This window comes from Falco cherrug, chromosome 8 (assembly GCF_023634085.1).
Source record: "Falco cherrug isolate bFalChe1 chromosome 8, bFalChe1.pri, whole genome shotgun sequence".
In the NCBI taxonomy this organism is placed as follows: Eukaryota; Metazoa; Chordata; class Aves; order Falconiformes; family Falconidae; genus Falco; species Falco cherrug.
The window spans coordinates 16,609,015-16,627,462 of NC_073704.1; the positions used below are offsets into that span (position 1 = coordinate 16,609,015).

General features: G+C 40.9%; 1 protein-coding gene across 4 annotated transcripts in view; it reads left to right on the forward strand.

Annotated features, from left to right (window-relative positions):
- Positions 1 to 3,354: 3,354 nt before the first annotated feature.
- CERKL (ceramide kinase like) overlaps positions 3,355 to 18,448 on the forward strand; it is a 59,315-nt gene continuing 44,221 nt past the window's right edge. For 2 of the 4 annotated variants that reach the window (XR_008733431.1, XM_055717663.1), the window contains exon 1: positions 3,355 to 3,768. Coding sequence is in view for 3 of the 4 variants with exons in the window: in XM_055717663.1 (XP_055573638.1) it covers positions 3,450 to 3,768 (319 nt within the window). In the remaining variant the exon portion in view is untranslated. The remainder of the gene's footprint in view (positions 3,769 to 18,448) is intronic. The other 2 variants (XM_055717662.1, XM_055717661.1) reach the window with 2 other exon arrangements.

The window sequence follows — 18,448 nt, forward strand, 5'->3', positions numbered from 1 at the left end:
GACATTGTTGCATTTTTCTACCCATTTTTCTTGAGGTAAGAGGATTTATTTTCCAATAGCATGTTCTACCTGCCTGCTCTCTTTCCGTAAACACTAGCTGTACTTCCCTCACTTGCTGTTTCTGCCAGAGATTACCCTACCTCCTCTCTTTCTTCCCTTCATGAGGTTCTTCTGGAAAAGACTTCTGAGACTCCCACTACTTCTTAGCATCTAGACAGCAAGAGATTATTCCTTCAGCCAGAGAAAAACACTGCTAGTTAAGGAGAGGTTAGCTCACCTCCTTATTTTCTACTGCCTCTTCACCAGACCCAGAGGATGCTCGCCTCTGCTAGCTTGTCCACCTGCGCTCAAGGCCAGCACCCTGGCATGGAGCAACATCTCCTCCAGGTCCAGACTGCTGAGAACAAGTTCTAAGAAACCACAAGGACTGTTTAAGAAGAGGCTCTCACCCCTGGTACCTGCCTTCATGATATTGCAGCCATGTCTGTACCTGGCCATACCCAAACCCTCACTCTTAGGCCTTATGCTATCCTTGCTTGACCTTGGACCTGCTTTGACAGTATAGCTTCCCTAGTGGCTGCTAGGCTAGCACTGACACTGGTTACTGTCGCCAGACCTGACTCACTGACTGCTTTTCAGCTTCATGTAGGATTTACCTCATTGCAACAGGTTTATCTAGCTATCTGGACCCTCATGTGAGCTTGACTACACACAGCTCTGTTCACCTTGGCTGGGCACAGACAGCTCTGACTCATGGTGGCTCCCAGCTCCACTTCCTTTATAGAGACCTGCCCTTACTGCTCCTTAGCATTTCTCCTTCTGTGCTTCTCACTGCTAAGGTTCCAAGGGGCACTACTGAGCCTGAAAAACCCTGACAAGCCCACCTGCAACTCCCCCACCCCAACTCCGCCCCAGGACTTGGAACTATTTAAGCTCAGATGCTGTAGGATGCTGGGTTTCTATTCTGCCATGGTCCTGATCTGGCTGTGATCATGGCTGGTCCAGATCTGCCCTATTGCTGTGATCCTGCCTGATAGTTTGGATTCTTGGGGGAGTTAAGCAGTCTTCCCTGGGCTTCCTTGCTCGGGTACCACCAGGTGAGTCCTAGGCAGGAAGGTCCCTGACTTGCTAGCTGTGGGTAGCTGTAGTAGATAAACCTGTTGTTTTTATCTACTACCTTTTATTATCTAAACAGATACTGATATAAAACACCTTTCAAGTAACATCAATAAAAGGGTATTAGAAGTTTTAATGATATCTGTTGAAGGATATTACAAGTCTCTTCAGAACTGTATTAGTCTTCCACTGATGGTACTGAAAATAGCATTATTTTATGGTTCTAAGACAGTTATCAGCTTTTGTCTTCCTGTACCTTATGAGACATTATCTGGTGACGATAAATACTATACATAGATGAGACAAGCTAATAAATTGTCCCAAAAATAAACACTATGACTGCAGAGGATTATAAAGGGTATACAGCCTCAAAACTGATTCAACTATATCCAGTTCCATGTTGTGCTTTATCTCCTAGTTAATGATTGAGCTTTCCTTTTGAATGACATCAGTGCAAACACATTAAAATCACCGATGCCAAATAACAGGCGCAAGTATAATTGGTCCATCTACTGTTGTACCAGAATGATAAATTGGTAAAGCAAGCTTGTTTGTTTGGCTTGCAGTTTTTCCTGCCTTGTCACTCAGTTATGTTTAAGGGAAAATAATAAAAAAAAAGAATTTTGCACAAAGCTTCCACAGTTTACACATAATTTCCATTATTTGTACTTTATTTTATCTGATTACCCTACAGTCCAGATATTTATATCCCAACAAAGATCATATAAGGAATAAAAAATTTTGACACAAAGTTGGAATAAGACTATTGACATTAACAGCTTTGAGCAAGCAGAAACTTTACATGGTCATGTTATGATTCAGGAAGGCAAACTGGTGAAGGCTACATTTCAGGGAAAGCTGTGTCAATGCTTTGATACAAATTGAAAAGCAGTTATGGTTGCATATTTAACAAATATCCAGAGCATGCTTTAAATGTGGCAAAGCGATAGATGGAAATAAATATCAAAAAGCTGTACCATAGTGACTTTTTAAATGTGTCTTAAAACTGTCTTCTCAGCTACATAATTAGCAGTTTGGTACAAGGTTTTACGGAACTGTTATGGAAAGCAGCTTACCAGTTGTGAAATCATGTATCATCTCATGGAGTCATCTGTTGGTTTGGCTGCAGAAATCAGGTTTCCTTACCTGTAACATCATTTCTCTTCTAGAGAGGCGAACATCACTGGAAGAGCCTTGGATATTTTGACATGTGGTTTGAACTGTAATTTGTATCAATCAGCAAAAGGCAGTATTTTTAATTTATTCCTTTATTTCTCAGAGGAACATTGTATATTTGTCTCATTACAAATACTAAAGATAAAATCACTAAACCACTTGTCTAAAAACATCCTTTTTCATGCACTGATAAGCCTCCACGACATTACATGGAGCTAAAAAAGCCCTTGCTGTTTTCCATCAAGTTAAGCCCTTACAGGCTCAGGAGCACCTTACAAGTTGGAGCTGATGCTGGAGCTCCAACATGATTGTCGTCAGTGAATCTTACAGAACCTGTGAGTAAAGCCATCATACCTCTGAACTGTAAAACGTGTACTTCACAGAGCAGGAATAAAGCAGCCGTCTGCCCCTTCTGCAGTTAAGGTTTGAGGGCAAGGAATAACGGTACAACCTGCTGGGCAGGCCTCCTGCCTTGGCCCACCTGCTACAAACCCCTGCCACGCCAGTGTGGGCCTGATGCCTGGCTGCCCTGCTCCGCGGCCACCGGTGGGCACCCCGGGTGGGCACCCCGGGCTTACAGCAACAATGCTCCAGGTTACAGCACCAGTGCCAACGTGGCGTCTATCTCCAGGCTGTGCGAGGGACCCAACTTCGGGAGGACTTGGCCTTTTTAGCTCGGAAGGGCTACTGCAACTTCACGTCATGGTTTCCCGGAGCTAAGTAACAGTAATATTACTGCTGATAATGGAAAGGCGGCAGACGCGTGGGGCTCTGGCGCACGCTATGCGCTCCCGCGGCTGGGGCGCTCCCCCGTGGCTCTCCCCGGGGCGGTAAGGGTAACGTGGGAGGGGGAGCCCGCCTGCTGCCCGCCCTCGCTGCCGGCTCAGGAGGCGCCGTACCTCAGCCCAGCGCGGCCCGGCTCCAGGCGCCCCGGCGGCCTCCGGCAGCGCGGGGGTCCCCTCGGCGCTGGCAGGGGCTCGGCCTGAGGGCTCCCCTGCCACCGCTGCCCGCGGGGATGCGGCGGCGGCGGGCGGCCAGGCACCGGGGCCCTCCCGCCGGGGGGCCGCGGCTCCGCCCGCGGGGCGGGGCGGGCGCTGCCCTGGCAGCCGCCGGGACGCCGAGCGCGGCCGGTGGTGCGGGGCGGCGGTGCTGCCGCCATGCTGGGCGACGCGGCCCCGTTCCTCCGCCCGCAGGGACGGCCCGGGCCCGAGCGCCCGCCCGGCCGCCCCCCGCGGCGGGAGCAGCGCGCGCAGCCGGTGGCCGCCGGCGCCGCTCGCTCCTTAGCGGCGGCGCCCGAGGAGCGGCGGCAGCAGCAGCGGCGGCGGAGGGTGGCCCCGCTGGCGGCGGCCCCGCCGGCCGAGGCGGGAGAGGAGCCGCTCCTCAGGGGCATCTTCGAGATCAGCAAGAGGAGCTGCGACGTGGTGCTGAGCGCCCGGCGGCTCCGCTGGAGCCCCATCCTGCCCGAGAGCCCCACAGGTGCGACGGGGCGGGGCAGGGGGCGTCCGCCGCGGGGCCGGGGCGCGGGAGCCGGGCCCGGGCCTAGGCCGGCCCCGGGAGCGGGAGCGGCGCCAACCGGGGCGGGCTGGGCCTGCCCGCGGCGCTGTCTGGGCCGGGGCCTTGCGGGCCGGGCGGCGGGGAGGCGCCGTGACACCGGGTTGCAGTGAACTAAAGTCCGTGGTGTCGGGCGTGCCTCTTCCCCTTCCAGGTGACTGGTGATTAAAAAAATAATTGTTCATAAGGCGAGGGCTGTCTTGTACCTGAAACAGGCTCTCGCCAGGAAGTGCTGGACTTCTTGGTGGGCGATATGAAAAAGATGAAATGTAAGTGGTAGTGGTGTTATGGTTTCTTAGCCCCAGGCGCAGCAGTAAGAGGATTTGGTTTTGTTTCTGCTGCATCGTCTTTTCTCGGCTTACTCTCTCTGACAGATACACAAACATACAGGCGGGTATGGTTTTGCGAGAAGTGCCTGAGTTTTGGGATGAGGCTTCTGTGGCAGGTTGTCCTTGCGCTGTGCTTTTCCCATAAAGCAACACACTGTGAGAAAGTGCTGTTACGAAGGATTTGATCAAGTGAAACAAATCATGCACAAAAGTTTTAGAAGAAAAGGAATGCTCCTTAAATTATCCAAATAGTCTTTTTTTCTCCTAGAAACTGTGAAAACCTAAACTTGCTTTCAAAACTACATACTCTTAAAAGTGTTTGCTTACTGCAGTGACCTCCCAGTGGTCACGTGAAGGGGAAATCAAAGTGGCATTCAGGAACACAGAGTTTCCGGACAGCATAGTTGCCTTCTGGTATGGCTCAATTAGCCTGTCCAGGTCTAAAATACCAGGTTTTTTTCAGTATTATTTTGGACAGAATTTAAAACATCATATGGGTTAAGATCCAGCACCCATAAATTCAGCATACAGAGAAACAAAATTTCTTCTGTGTACCAGTTTTTCTGTGTTAGGATAATCTGTTCCTCTTCAAGGTGGTCTGTTGCACTGCAGAGGCTCAAGAGCGGTGTGGAAACCTGTGATTCCAGTGCTGCTGCTGCAGAGAAATACTCAGATGCTCACAGCGAAGTAGTTATGTTTCATTTCATGTAACCGTTACCGAAATCAAACTAATATGGTTCCATGCACAGCTGTTGACTCATATCTTCCAAATAGTGTTGCCGTGTTAATGTGGTGCTGTGCTAGGACTTAGATTCCTGCTTTTCATCAGGATGGTTGAGTTGTGATGATGGCCGCACTGATGTGCGTACGGTCCTTCCTCTTGTGGAGCTAGTCTGGGTGCCTTAGCAGACTATGCAATACTCTGGCCTCTCTTCCTTCCCTTTTGGGATAAGCTACAGGTCTCTGTGTATGTGTTCTGAAGTGTGTTTTATTTACTGTTTAGTTCTATGTGTGATACTCTAATTTCATTGCCACTTTATGTTCTGACTGCTTTAATGTAGCTTGAATTGCCATATATCAGGAACTAGGGTCCATGATTGTCTTTTAATTGTCACCAGTGAAAGATTTTAAGGTACAAACAGGAAGAATGAATTTCAGTACATACTGCTCCATGCTTCCGGGGTCAGGAATATATTCCGGGGTGGGGTTTTTTTGGTTGTTTTTTTTTTTTCTAGGAAAAATCCACCACCCCAAGTTGCTACTTTTGCGTAAGAGCTTTTTATCCTTCAATTACTCATACAGACATCAGGAGCTTTTCTGTCTTAGTTCCTGTGAGGTAATAAAGTATGCAGTGCTTAAAGTCAAACATACTGCAGATGGCAGAACTTCAGGAGTCTTACGGAAAGCAGCACTGACAAGTCGGTGTCAATTATGTCAGTATTTGGGCTTTCACTGCATATGTTTTAAATATATGCTGATATGTCTTTGTTCCTGACAATTAGGTTTTGTACTATGTAGCATTGAGCTGTTGAATATTTTGGTTTCTGAGAAGCTCTTAATATCCTTCTTCTTTACTAGCTTCGGTGGAAAAGGCAGTGGTGTCTTCCCAGTGCTGGGTTTTTCGTGAAGTCTGTGGTAGGCTATGAGTTTTTACAAAAGAATTTCCAAATTCTTAAATGTTGAGTAGTGACATTGAAGATAAAGGGGTATTCGGTTCCTCTGTTGGTATAGATGCCATCTCTCTGTCATCTGTGGCTGTTCCAGGATCTCTTTGAGAATGCAATAATTTTAACAGGAAAAACTATTAGGTTGTTTCTGAGACCTTTCTATCCTTCTGGCCACAATGTCGTGGGAACACAACAGTCTACCCAAGCAGCATTCAGAAGAATACTTGTGACTCCTTCCTTTGGGTCAGTGTGGCTCTACATGTGCCTGTCTGGGACTGCAGAAGTGCTAAGTAGGAGCTGAAAATTTCACAGCCTAGGGCTTATTGCCCTCGCAGGGATGAATACAACACAGCTCTTGCCTGTTTTTCCTTCCATCTTGAATACAGTTGGCCAGGATGGTTTTACCTTTCCAGTTGCAGAGGTCAGATAGGAATTTCAGAGCTTGAATGTTTTTTTCTCTCCCACATTCGTGGATCCCAGTAGCAATTACCCTGGGGCCTTGCAAGTGTGTGACCTGTACTGGTGCTGGGGGGAGCTGTCTGTGTTATGGTCTCATTCGGTGTAACAGAAGTACAGGAGTGCAGTGCTTGGGCTGAGCTGTCAGTAGGTACAGGAGGTGGTCAATGGCTGTCTGGACAAGTCTATTCCACTGGGATTTGGCTTAAGTGTGCTTTCTCCGAACCAAAAGCTTTATAACATAGTTTGCCTTAGGCTCTAAAAGGTCAGGTCAGGTCTTCACACTTCGCCAGTGATGCTAAATGTCTCCTGCTTGGACTTGTACATAGTAATTCTTCCTATGTTAAGACTTTTCTTTTATGGCAGTCACTCCAGTCTGTCAAGTCAGAGAACTACCAGGCTGTTGCTTTCTCCCCTTTTCCCTAACCTCCCACCCCTAATAGTTTCCCAGAAGTGTTCCTGCCTTGCTGAAGTCATCATGTATCATCCACAGTTCTGTGGTTCCCATTGTATGTTCTTACACGCGGTAGCTTGTGCAGCCTTGGCTCCTTCAGCTTCTAAATAGAACTGAAAGCTCCAGCTTAAAGTTCCCAAGCAGGTAACATCTGCTGTGCACTGGGCTCAGTCGTGTCATACTGCACTGTTTCTGTGGAGCTTTTGGCAGTGTGGTTATCAGGCAGACATCCTTCTTTACTCTCTCTGACTTCTGCAGCTTTTGTCTTCTAGAGGTTTTTGGTCACCTGTGCTCGCTGAGGACTTGCGATAACTTCCTTTGTTGATCGCTCTCCAGACCTTCTAGTAAGCTCTCCAGCAGTCTCTTCTCCCCTCTCAAAAAAGTGTGACCCATTATGAATTTTGTGTGTTCTTTGTTACAAGAAAGCTTTGGGCAGGCGTAAGGCCTGGGCAGGCAACTGGATGGGGAGCCTGGGAGAGTGAATGTGTCAGGTGGGAATGTGGGCAGTGCGGGGCATGGCTTGGCTGGCCGCTCCGAAGCACTGCAGTTACAGCCTGGGTGTGCAGCTCAGCTGAGCCTTTTCTTCTCACTGGAGCCCGACACCCTCAGACCCACAGCTACTTGCTTGCTTTTAGCAGTGCAAGAGGCGTTGAGCTCGCAGTCAGTAGTTACTAGTTTTTTCTCTAGCTTCATTCTGTGTGGTTTTCCTATGCTATAAATATAATCATGGAAAATAAGAAAAAACAAGACTTCTTGCTCTCTATTAATAATCCAGCCCCAAACTGTAGGGCTTCTCATTTTGGATGCTGCTTCAAAACCGTAGCAGAGAGCACTATCTTAAGTACAGATTTGAATATTATATGTGATTTTTAGAAGTTCCAATAAGATAATAAGAATGACTGAATGATGGAGGGGGGGAAATATTTACATTTAAGAACAAACGCTCAGAGTGGTTTGTTTGGTTTTTTTTGATGTGGCTAAAGTTTAAAAAATAATGACATGTTGGGGGAGTTAGCAGCAGTGTGTGTGGGAATCATTTGTATTTCAGAACAGTTTCAGTATAAATAGGGCCATTCAGTCTTCTTTATGCTCTTCTTCCTTGTTTTTTGCTGCTGAATGAGAACTTTTAATCCTGATATTTCTTCAAAGCCTTCAGCATCTTTTTAAAGATTGCCACAGAATTTCCCAATTTACAATAGCTGCAGTTTTTCAGCAGATTTCTGTCAGATAGGAAATGGAGCAAGACTGGCATTCACTTGGTGTTTTACTGGTATGTGAAGTCCTGAGGCTTTTGATCATTATGAAAAACTTTTTAAGTTGTTTCTTGTATGTGTAGTGTACTAGCCTGGATGGTATAAGACGTTCCAGAGAACAGCATGTCAGAACAGCATGTAGGCTGGACTGAGTATTTGGATAATAATAATAATAATCTGAATAAAATTGCTTGTTAAATGTGAGTAATTAAACATAATATTTTAAATTAATTGACCAATGAGAAAGTAAGATCTCTGGAGCAATCCAGAGGTTAATGTGTTATTGAATATATATTTTCATAATGAAGTAAAAAAAAAAAAATCAGTGTGTTGTTTAAGTATACTATACTTTATATATAGTATATTGGAGTTCTTGTTATTAATTTAAATATAATTTATAAATATTCTATATAAGTGCAGCAATAAGGAAAAAAAATCAGTGATGTATTTCAACTGTGAAAGAGTTAGCAATAAAGGACTTAAAATTAATTCCGAGTGCATAGTGGCCTGCTGCCAAGGCTATTTAGGAACAGATGTGGCTGAAATAGATACCAATAGTCTGTTTGGGATCTCTAAAGTAAGACATCTGTCAGTCTATCGGTCAGTCAGGAATAATGGAAATGGGAACTGGCTGTTACAAAACATGAATTACTGAAGTTCCACATTGGTCAAATTCAAAGCTTTTGATTCTACTTCTGACATGTAGAGAACATAATTTCTGTAAGTGGCTTATCTATTGTCCAAATAGGAAAACTATTTGTAAGAAAGAGACATAAAAATAAATAATATGAAGTGTAACCGAGAGTGGGACGTACATGTATCACACTAATATATGTCTTTAAGTTGCAAACTCAAGGAAGAAAGCATGCAGTTTTAAAACAATCCCATGGTGTCTGAACTTGTAAGACACTCAAATTTTTTTTCAAGGAAGTCCATAAAATTAATGTCTTCTAGATAAATCCTGCATGAAACTGCATAAGAAGTTATTATTTTACAACTTTGTTGTGAAAATTTAAAAATATTTAAGGAAATGGGATATACTTATTAAAGAACAAATTTTAAGAGACTCTTATTTCAGGTGATTTTTAGACATGGCTTGATTCTCTGTGTGTCTTCTCTGCTTTATCAGCAGATCAATTCATGGCTCTGTGTTTGTGGAACAACTGACATTGTTTCATGCTTTCTGGCGTTTTTCTTGTATTTCATATGTTTACGCATCTCTCTGCTTATGTTGAAAGGGATTAACATACCCTGGACATCTAATAGTGGCTTTTAAATGTACTCTAATTCTCTGCCTCCAAAGAAAGTGATCAGATGTTTAAATCTTTGTTCCAGAAAATAAGTTTCTATGCTAGCTAGGTCTTGCAAATTGTATTTGTATGTGTTTGGGTTTACATACATGCTAAGCTGCACATGTGTTAATGAGTTTGATTCTGATGCTACATGAATTCGAAATAACAGGATTTATTTAGCTTTCACACAAAGTAATAACTGTTTCTCATGGCCTTTTCTTTTTAATGCAAAACTATTTCTATTGGTGATGTTGTGGTTTGTGTACTCTTAAAGCTGTTGTAGGCTATAAACCAGCAAGTTTTAGACTTACCTAAAGATGATGGGTTTTGGTTTTGTATTTGTTTTTCGTTTTTTTTTCTTTTTCCTTTGTTTCTCCAGCGGCGCTATGTAATAATTAGGCCTTGACATGTACTCTTACTATAGACAAGGCGATGTTCTGCTTTATTCCTCTGCTTTGTATCTCCTCTGCCTGCCTGGCGAGCAAGGGATGGTGGCTGGCTGGGTGCTTGGCGTATCATGCATCATCAGGCAGTTGGCACACCAGTAACAAGCCAGACGTAGCTGGTGCTGGATTTTGGCCACTGAGTAGGCCAATTGAAGGAAGAACGGTTGGAATCAAAGGGTGATGAAGAATACTGCGGTGGGGCTGAGCTGATGTATTAAGTGAGTGTAAGTGTTTGGTGAAGTGCCATATGGGTGTGGGAGGGATTTGTTGGTACTATGGAGGGGGTATGAGTGAACAGAGGGGAAGCAGTAGCTGCTGTTGGGCAGCTAGGAAGATATGCAGGGTGGTGCTATTACAGTGCATGAGGTATGCGTGATGCAGGGTAGGGAAATCACTGGAAAGTCAGACACATAATGAAGTGGTGAGGTAAAGAGAGGTGGGATGCAAGTTGGTTAAAAAAAAAAAAAGTTCTCAAACTTCCATAATTTTCCTATTCATAGAATAATTGCCAGCTCTTTTGACTATGCTTTCTGTGCAAAGGTGTGCAAGAATAAATTGATGGGTTTGATAATATAGCACCATGGAAAGAATTAAAAAATGTGTATTAAAAAAAAAGCTGATATACTAACCAATTTTTGATGTCCATGCTAGTGCTATTTTCATGTCTGTGATGGTGCTGTAGGGCCGAGTCCTTCCTCAGTGTAAATTACTGTTCTTTTTAAATATTTTAAAACAGTCAAATCCCTTATCTAAACATAAATCTTGTATCTCATTTTCTGAATTGCCCTGTTCTTCAGCCTTTGAGTAAGATTATTAATTTTTTTTAACCCTCTTTCATATTCTAGATGCTGTTCTAATCTGTTCTTGGTTGCCATTTTACCATATCATCCTTGAATTTGTAGTCCTCTGCTATGCACATTTATGTCTTTTCTGTTGCATCAAATGTTGCCAATTTATCTTGACTTTTGAGCGTAGTTTATTGGAGAATATGTGGTTTCTTTCAGGCAATTTGTTAAGTTTAGAAGCAGTGCTCTGGAAATGTCCAAGAAGTTACATAATTCCTGAAATCCTTTCCTGGTTCCCCCCCTCAGTGTCTACAGAAAACAAATACAAAATCTGATGAATAGCTTGGCCGCTTAAGAGTCTGAGACTGCTGCCTGCTTTCTTTGTTGCTGTTTCTCTCCTGGGACTGTGTGTAGGGTCTGGTTCTGTAGCACCTTGTGTGGGATAGTTGTGGGGATCATGGTGCCTAATGGGGTCTTCTGCTAATTGCGAAGCCATATAGCCTTGCTTTCATAGTTGTAACTCTTCATGGTAAGAAATGGGCTAGAATTCAGAATATGATGTTCTTTTGCATTTTCTTGTTTTGTATCTTGGCAAAAGACATGCTCATATTAAGGCATTCCTATCTTTACTTTACAGTTAGGAAATAGAAATAAAAATAAAGCAGGGAAGTCTGTCATCTGCTCTTGTTGGAGTCAAAATAAACAAGACTTAGATAAACAGGTTTTCTTTCCTTGTAGATATCTTGTTTGTTACCTATGTCACAAAAGCAGCAGGTAAATAATAGATGTTGTTGCAATTATGTAAAACCCGAACAAACAGGTATTGGATAGAAGGAATCCTGTTTTGTTACTGTTTCATTTAGGTGTACCCACCTATATCATGCATTGCCTTTAGAAAGAAATTTTTACTCCAGTACATGCAGTACGCTAAAAATATTTTTATTCTTCTCAATTTATGAAAAAACTGAAATGACTGAAAATCTGAGAACATAAAACCTAAAGAATTGAGTACTCTTTGTGTACCATAATGTTAGTGAGTCGTGGAACTAATGTTTTCCTTTCAAGGAAATCGGTGGTCCTGGTTTTTATGACTTGCGTTGTAACAGTATGTGCAGACAAAAAAACATAATGTGTTGAGTATCTGATACATGTATTACCATATTGCCATAAGGAACTGCTATTATGTTAGACACCAACTGATTTTGTGATAGTGTTGGATTTCTCTCACATATGCTTATGTTTTTGTACAGATGATCCTTTAGGAACATCTGCTAGTTTTGTGGTGGTATCTGCTGTTTCCTTTCAAAATTTGACCTTTTTGTCATTTACTACTGGGACTGCTATAGAATTGCATTATACTAAGATCCTTTTCTGAATTGATTCCTGTCTCATAGACATTAACTGTCATTTTTTTGAGTTGTGTTACCATTCTCTGACATACTACAGAGTTGAGTACAACTGTAAAGTTAATAAATTAGCCTTTTAAAAGACCATTTAATGATATATTTTTTTAAACTGTTAGCTTGAAATGACTAGCGCTTCCTCCCTCCAACTGTTCAGGCGCTCTCAAAAATACTTGCATCTGTAGACTAAGTGTAAGGATAGTATTTCTCAAACTTTTTCACAAGGGAAGTTGTTTTGGAACTCCCTTCTTCCTGTTTAGGAACCTTTCCCCCTTTAGTTGAAATGTAGAGAATATCCTTTGGACAGTGATACAAGTTTAGGTTCATATCTTCAAATGTAGCTGAATAAGTAAAAATGCAACAATGTCTTAAAAACAGTTGTGCATGTGGCACTGCAACTGGCAGGGAAGTCATGACCCTGTAAATGCAACAAAAAATGGGTTCTTAGTGTTTTGGAAACTCCGCCTCTTGGATGAATTACCAAAACATATTATAATCTCTCTTTCACATTTAGATGTTATCTGGGTAACTGGATTTTTATGTAGCTATGATGAAGAGTTGAAGACAGTGGTATTTCCTACTTCTGCACTCTGGCTGAGCATAGAAATTGTTTTTGTAGGACTCCAGATTTTACTGTCAAACTATTTTGCTGTGGGCCTCCGCAGGAAAAAAAAATGGTGCCTTGATTTTTTTGTAATTTGGAAAAGTGGTTAGTTATTTTGTTACCAACATTTGATGTATTCTTGTATAGAGAAAGTTACTATCACATAATAGTATTCATGGTTTTAAAAGCTAAATGTGTATTTAAGCATGCATGAGACTTAATATTTTGAAAAGTAATTAGGCTTCTGGTATTTCTTTAGCTTCATTTATTGATACACATTGTCATCTAGTTGTATGTATTAATTCTGAAGGTGATCTTGAAATTAAAAGTAATTGACTTCATGTTTTTCAGTGACAAAGCTGCTAAAGGAAAAACCAGTTAATTCATCTAAAATGTGTTGATGGCTTACTTGGTTGAACCTAAATTTCTTTATGAACATGTATTTTGTTATCAAAGTATGCAGATTAAAAATACACTACTGAATGAGAACACATTGCTTCCCGTAAGGTCTCAAGGTAACCGTTTTCCTGTTGTGTCTCCTCATGGAGTCACAATCCCTCCCCCTCCCAGTGTAAGTTCAGCAGAGCACCAAGAAGTGTCCCACAAACTTGGAAGTTTTTTGACGCTAGAATTACCAATATTGCCAGCCCTTCTTTGAAGAAGAATAAATAAGCTGTGTTTCACATGACATCCCAATCCCCATTATTTAGGTGCAGTTATCAGGAGTGAGTTGTTAATGTGTAGAATAGTATTAGCTGCATTTATCTCTTGGGAATGAGTTTGGTGCTGGGAGATGAGTGCATTTGGTTGAAGCCTTGAGCTGTATCTGTGCTTTTCGAGAGTGTTTAAAAATGCTAATGTAGGGATTGAGAGGCTGCTTCTGATTTTAATCCTTCCCTAAATTTTCTTAGTTTGTTTCTTTTTAGGATAGATGTATATCATCAGTTTATATTTTGATGGGTGGGTATTTGATTACAAGATTTTTTTTGTGTGTGTGATTTATGTTTGTCATCTTAGCTGAATATTGTAAAATATTTCAGCATAGTGTCTATTGTACATGTTAAATATTGAATGTTAGTTTATGAATGTTAGAAATAAAGAAAACAAAAACACAGCACAACTCATGTCAAGCTCTTTACGTATATCAATGACAATATAGCTCTTAGCAACTTTGAGATTGATGCAATAAATATATAACTCCTTAAGTTGCAAAACCAAAAAAATGCTTCAAGCCACACTGAATTTGGAGGTCTTGTAATATGACTGTAAGCCAGAGCGTGTAGTGTGGTTGTAAGACACATTGCTTGATTTTTGTAAAATTGGAGCTCAGAAACCAGAGTAGATCAGAAATTATTCAAATGATCCCAGGATAACTTGTATAAGAATTAAAAATTATTTTCCAGGCCTACTGTTGGCTTCATTTTACAAGAACAATTAGTTTCCCTTACTGGTAGTGTGGAAGCTGCTGTTTACTCTGATGGTCTGTCAGTGGTAACAGACACAGACAAATATGTCTGTTTAAAAAAGAAAAAAGGAAGATAAAAGGTGTTTAAAAACAAATAAAAATCGTAGATCTGAATTTTCCTGTGAACCTTCATGTATGGTAGCCTTGCTGTAAGGGATTTGATGAAACAAAATTCTGCTGCTTATCTTTAAGATCTGGTGCAACTTTCTCCCTCCCCTGGCTTCTTATTTAGTTGTAGGTATAGGAATATATTAAATCTCTGACAAGAAATGTACAGTAACTTGGTTTACTTCACAGTTCTCTAATCTAGCATGTGGCTGTTTGCCTGTGTGTTGCGATTTGAAACAAATAGTCAGATCATGAACAGAATCCAATGCTGAACTCTGAATTTCCTGGCTTTTGTCTCTTTATGCTATGTAAGATGGTAGTTACTTAGATGCTTGTCAGTACAGAGTAGTTGCTGTAGCTGTTGGTCTGTTTGAACTGTGACAATCCATCTCTTCTGTCAGTCCATACACTCAAGTGAATATAGGAAAGTATGCTTTGCAAAGCTTAGAAAATGCAAAGCAACAGATGTTATGTACTGCACAATTATACGTATCCTGGAAACAGATCCGTATGCAGTGCAGCAGTCTTGGAAAAACAAAATTTGACATACAAATGATGAAGTTAAGGGTAACAACAGTAAATACTTATGACTAAATACAATGCTGTTTTGTAGAGAACTGTTCTGAGTTTGCGTAATTAAATGATCATAATTTTATTAAACCCACCTATTTAACACGTTTAAAATCGTGTTTATATTTTTCTTTATTCTTTTAGTAAAGTATAGTAGAAATAGAGTAAGTATTCTCACTTAAAGTGTTGTAGGAAAATGGCTTTTAAAAAAGCTTATGTTATTCTAACTTAAGCAAAAATTCTTGTAAATAAATTGCTAAAAGTAAATAGGAAAAATTTCAAGATAACTTGCAGGTTTTCTGAGTGAAAACAGCACATCTTTGCCTGGCTGATCTGTTGACTGTGCTGAAGATGGCTCAAAATGAGATTGCTCCTGTCCAAGTCCTCACCCTGGTACAGTTTCTTGCAGGGCCTTTTGGAGACTTGTCAAACAGCTCTGTCAAGAAAGGTACTGAAAGATTTCATACTTGGATGGTTTTGGACTTCCCAAAGGCCTGCTCTGTCACATCTATGTAGTGTAACTGGGGGTGAATTAATTAGTTAGGGGTCAAAATTCTCATAGCACCAGTGAATACACTAACAGTTAGATGGCAATAGAGGGTGGTAATTCATGTCCACGTCAAACTTTGAACAGGTTTGTGGTTTCATTGAGTAAATTCTGCATTTGACACATTCCAGGGTAAATCTAAATATATTGATATGTTACATTAATCAGGAGAAGACTCTATATAGATGTCTATTTTTAACTTGGTATTGTTTTTATTAAAGGAAAAATAACACTTCTGAATATTTCATGTGAAATGTAATGTTCATTGGCCGCTTGTCTGTAACACACTCATTAGACAAGGCTATGATTAAACTAAGAATATCCTCCAGATCCTTTTCTGTTCCACAGATCTTTTGTGATGGAAAAATAGTAACTATGTTTGCTTTAGGCAACAATGCTTAGCAGAAGAAAAGGTAAATACTTGTAGTTTTCTTTTTTTAACTGTAGTACAAACAAAAATGAAATACAAAGGAGGCTCCCCCCCCCCTCCCCTTGCAATGCTTGAGGAGTTAATTATTTAAAATATGATAGAAACAAGCAGGTGGTGTTTTAGAAATTTCGTCCCTAGGTCTCGCTTGTTTTATGGAAACCATTTGTGGAACGTACACACAGAAAATCAGTACTGAATTTAGTGTCATTTATACATATATGCTTGTCTATCTTCCTGAAAGCAGCTACTGCTTTTTACATTTGCAAGTTTAACAGTTTAGCGATATTAGTTTGTAAGCAGGAACTAGTAAAATGAACTTAAAGTAAAAAGAAAGCTGTTCTTAACTATGCTTCTCAGTTTTATGTTTCTAATACTTGCTTTCTTTGTCTATTTCATGGAGTGAAGGCTGCCTGAAAAGTTGATAGTGCTTTTGGTATATTAAGAATGTGGGCTGGAAGGAGTATGGAAGAGAAAAAATGGCATGGAATAAACATGGAAGAGCAGAAATGCTGAATTTGTTTGGGGACTTTTAAAATAGAAGTGGAAAAGGTTGTTGAGATTATGTTGTTATGTCCGACAGCACAGCTTCAGAATCACAGCTGTTTTACAGATTTGACTAGGCAATGTGACAGAGAGTCCAAGAGTTGATATAATTAATCATAGAGTAATGTATTGATCTCTTATTTGAATGCCATCAGCTTTGGATCAAGGTCAGGAGCTGTAGCTAGACCATTCCTAACATATATGATTATAGGTTTATTATGTGGAAAGTGTCACCTATCACTTGAACAGTTGTTAGGATTATTATGCTAAGGATCATTAGAACATAAATAGAGACTAAACCAGATGTTTGTATGCTCTATAAGCGAGGGTTATTTAACCACATCTTGAACACTGTGCAGTTTTGATGTTCTCAACAAACATGATGTGGGACTGGAGAAGGTTCAAGGAAGAGGTGACAATGATTTAAGGTAAGGAATGGCTCCTGGATGAGAGTGATGGACTAGGCTAGCACTTTTTGGCCTGAAAGGGAGGCAGTTGAGATGGGGCCTGGACAGAGTAGATGGCAATGGTCTTCTGTCTTCCAAGGTAATAAATATGGTGCATCTAATAAGGTGAAGAGGAACCAGGCTCAAAACAAAAGGAATAATTGTGCAGCAAGTAAGAGAACTGCAGAACTTACTGCCAGAGGATATTGTTAATACTAAAAGATTTTGTGGATTCAGCTGGAGGTAGAAGGCCTCATCGGAATGCTGTTAAATGTGTAGAAACTGGAGTTAGTTCAGGGTGCCCCAAATGATAACAGGTGGGGAGTGGAAAAGTATTAGTGGAAAATAGAATAAATACTTGCTTTCTTCCTTCTCATAGCATTTGCTTATGACTGTGGTTTGACATAAGATACTGGGACAGATGGACTTTTGCTTTGACCTGGTATTGCTGGCCTTAGTACCAGAAACCAGTTAATTTATATTTAAACAGTATTTCATGTAAAAGCATACGTATCACTAGTCCTGTATTTGCACTACTACGCAAGCTTTCTTGGTAAAACTTGAACTTCATTTTGCCTAGCCTTCCATTTGCAAAGTACTGAGGGTGGTACTTACTGGTCGATCGCTATAGTTTAGAGAATGAGTGTTCTTTGCCTCACAAAACATCAAGAGGTTAATTTTATTAAATGTTGTTAAGAATTACAATACAGTAGCAGACTGTATAGGAATTACCATTACAACCCATTCCAGAAGAGTAATTAGTTTCATCAGTCTCAAGATTAGGAAAAAGCGCAGCTTCAATATGCTTAGCTGGTATTTTTCCATAAATCTCTTTCAGAAGATTTCTGATGTTCACAGGATAGAAGATGACCCTCGGTGTAAAACATCCATTCGTTATGGCAACAGCTTAAAGATGTGTGCCAAGGTATCTATAGTAATTAATTCTTGAGCACAGGTGATAATTTTCTTGCACTGATCCACTTCAAGGCTAAGTTAAAGATTATTGTCTGATTTGTAATGTGTGACTGGATATGTGTAGAAACTCAGATTTGTTACATTTACTTTTAAATGAGCAAGGTAGGTTTAATATCATGATAGAGGAAAAGTTATATAGAATAGTAACAATAACACACATACTGTGCGGTGCCCGTTGCAGTCTAAAGAGGCATCTCTGTTAGTTGCTGTATGGATGCTATGAATATGAATCACTCTCTGATCCTGCAGCCATATGCAGGGTCTTCATGCTGTGAGTAAAATTCTTAGGATCTGCAAGTAAGGTATTTACTTCAACCTCATAGTGGTAATCCCCATATGTATCTGTCCGTTTGGTGTAATGCTGCCATTTAAAAGTTTGGGGGAGTAAAATATTCATATGTATTTATGGGAGGTTTGAACTGGTACCTCTGTCATCTGACATGTTTCTTCAACAGTGAAAACTTATCTGAAATTGGTGTTTTTCATATGTCAATCAGTAGTCTTTCTGTTTGATTTTAGTACTACTTAGTACTAGGATTAGTAATAGATATGTAAAAGTGGTGTGTAGCTACAGTTACCATACTGGAGTTAAGTAGACGTGAGATATCAAGGATTGCTTAAAATAGATAGGAGACTGCTTATTTGAGGCTATTGGTGCACACAAGGTTGCAAAGCATACATATGTTGTGGAAAATTTTGGGGTGGTTTTTTTTTTGTTTTTTTGACTAGTGGCTGTTTTGAAGCAGTTGATATGCCTGTCAAAAAATAAGTACATTTCTGTATGTAACAGTATACTAACGTAGTATGATGTAAAAGTGAAAGTTATTTCTCT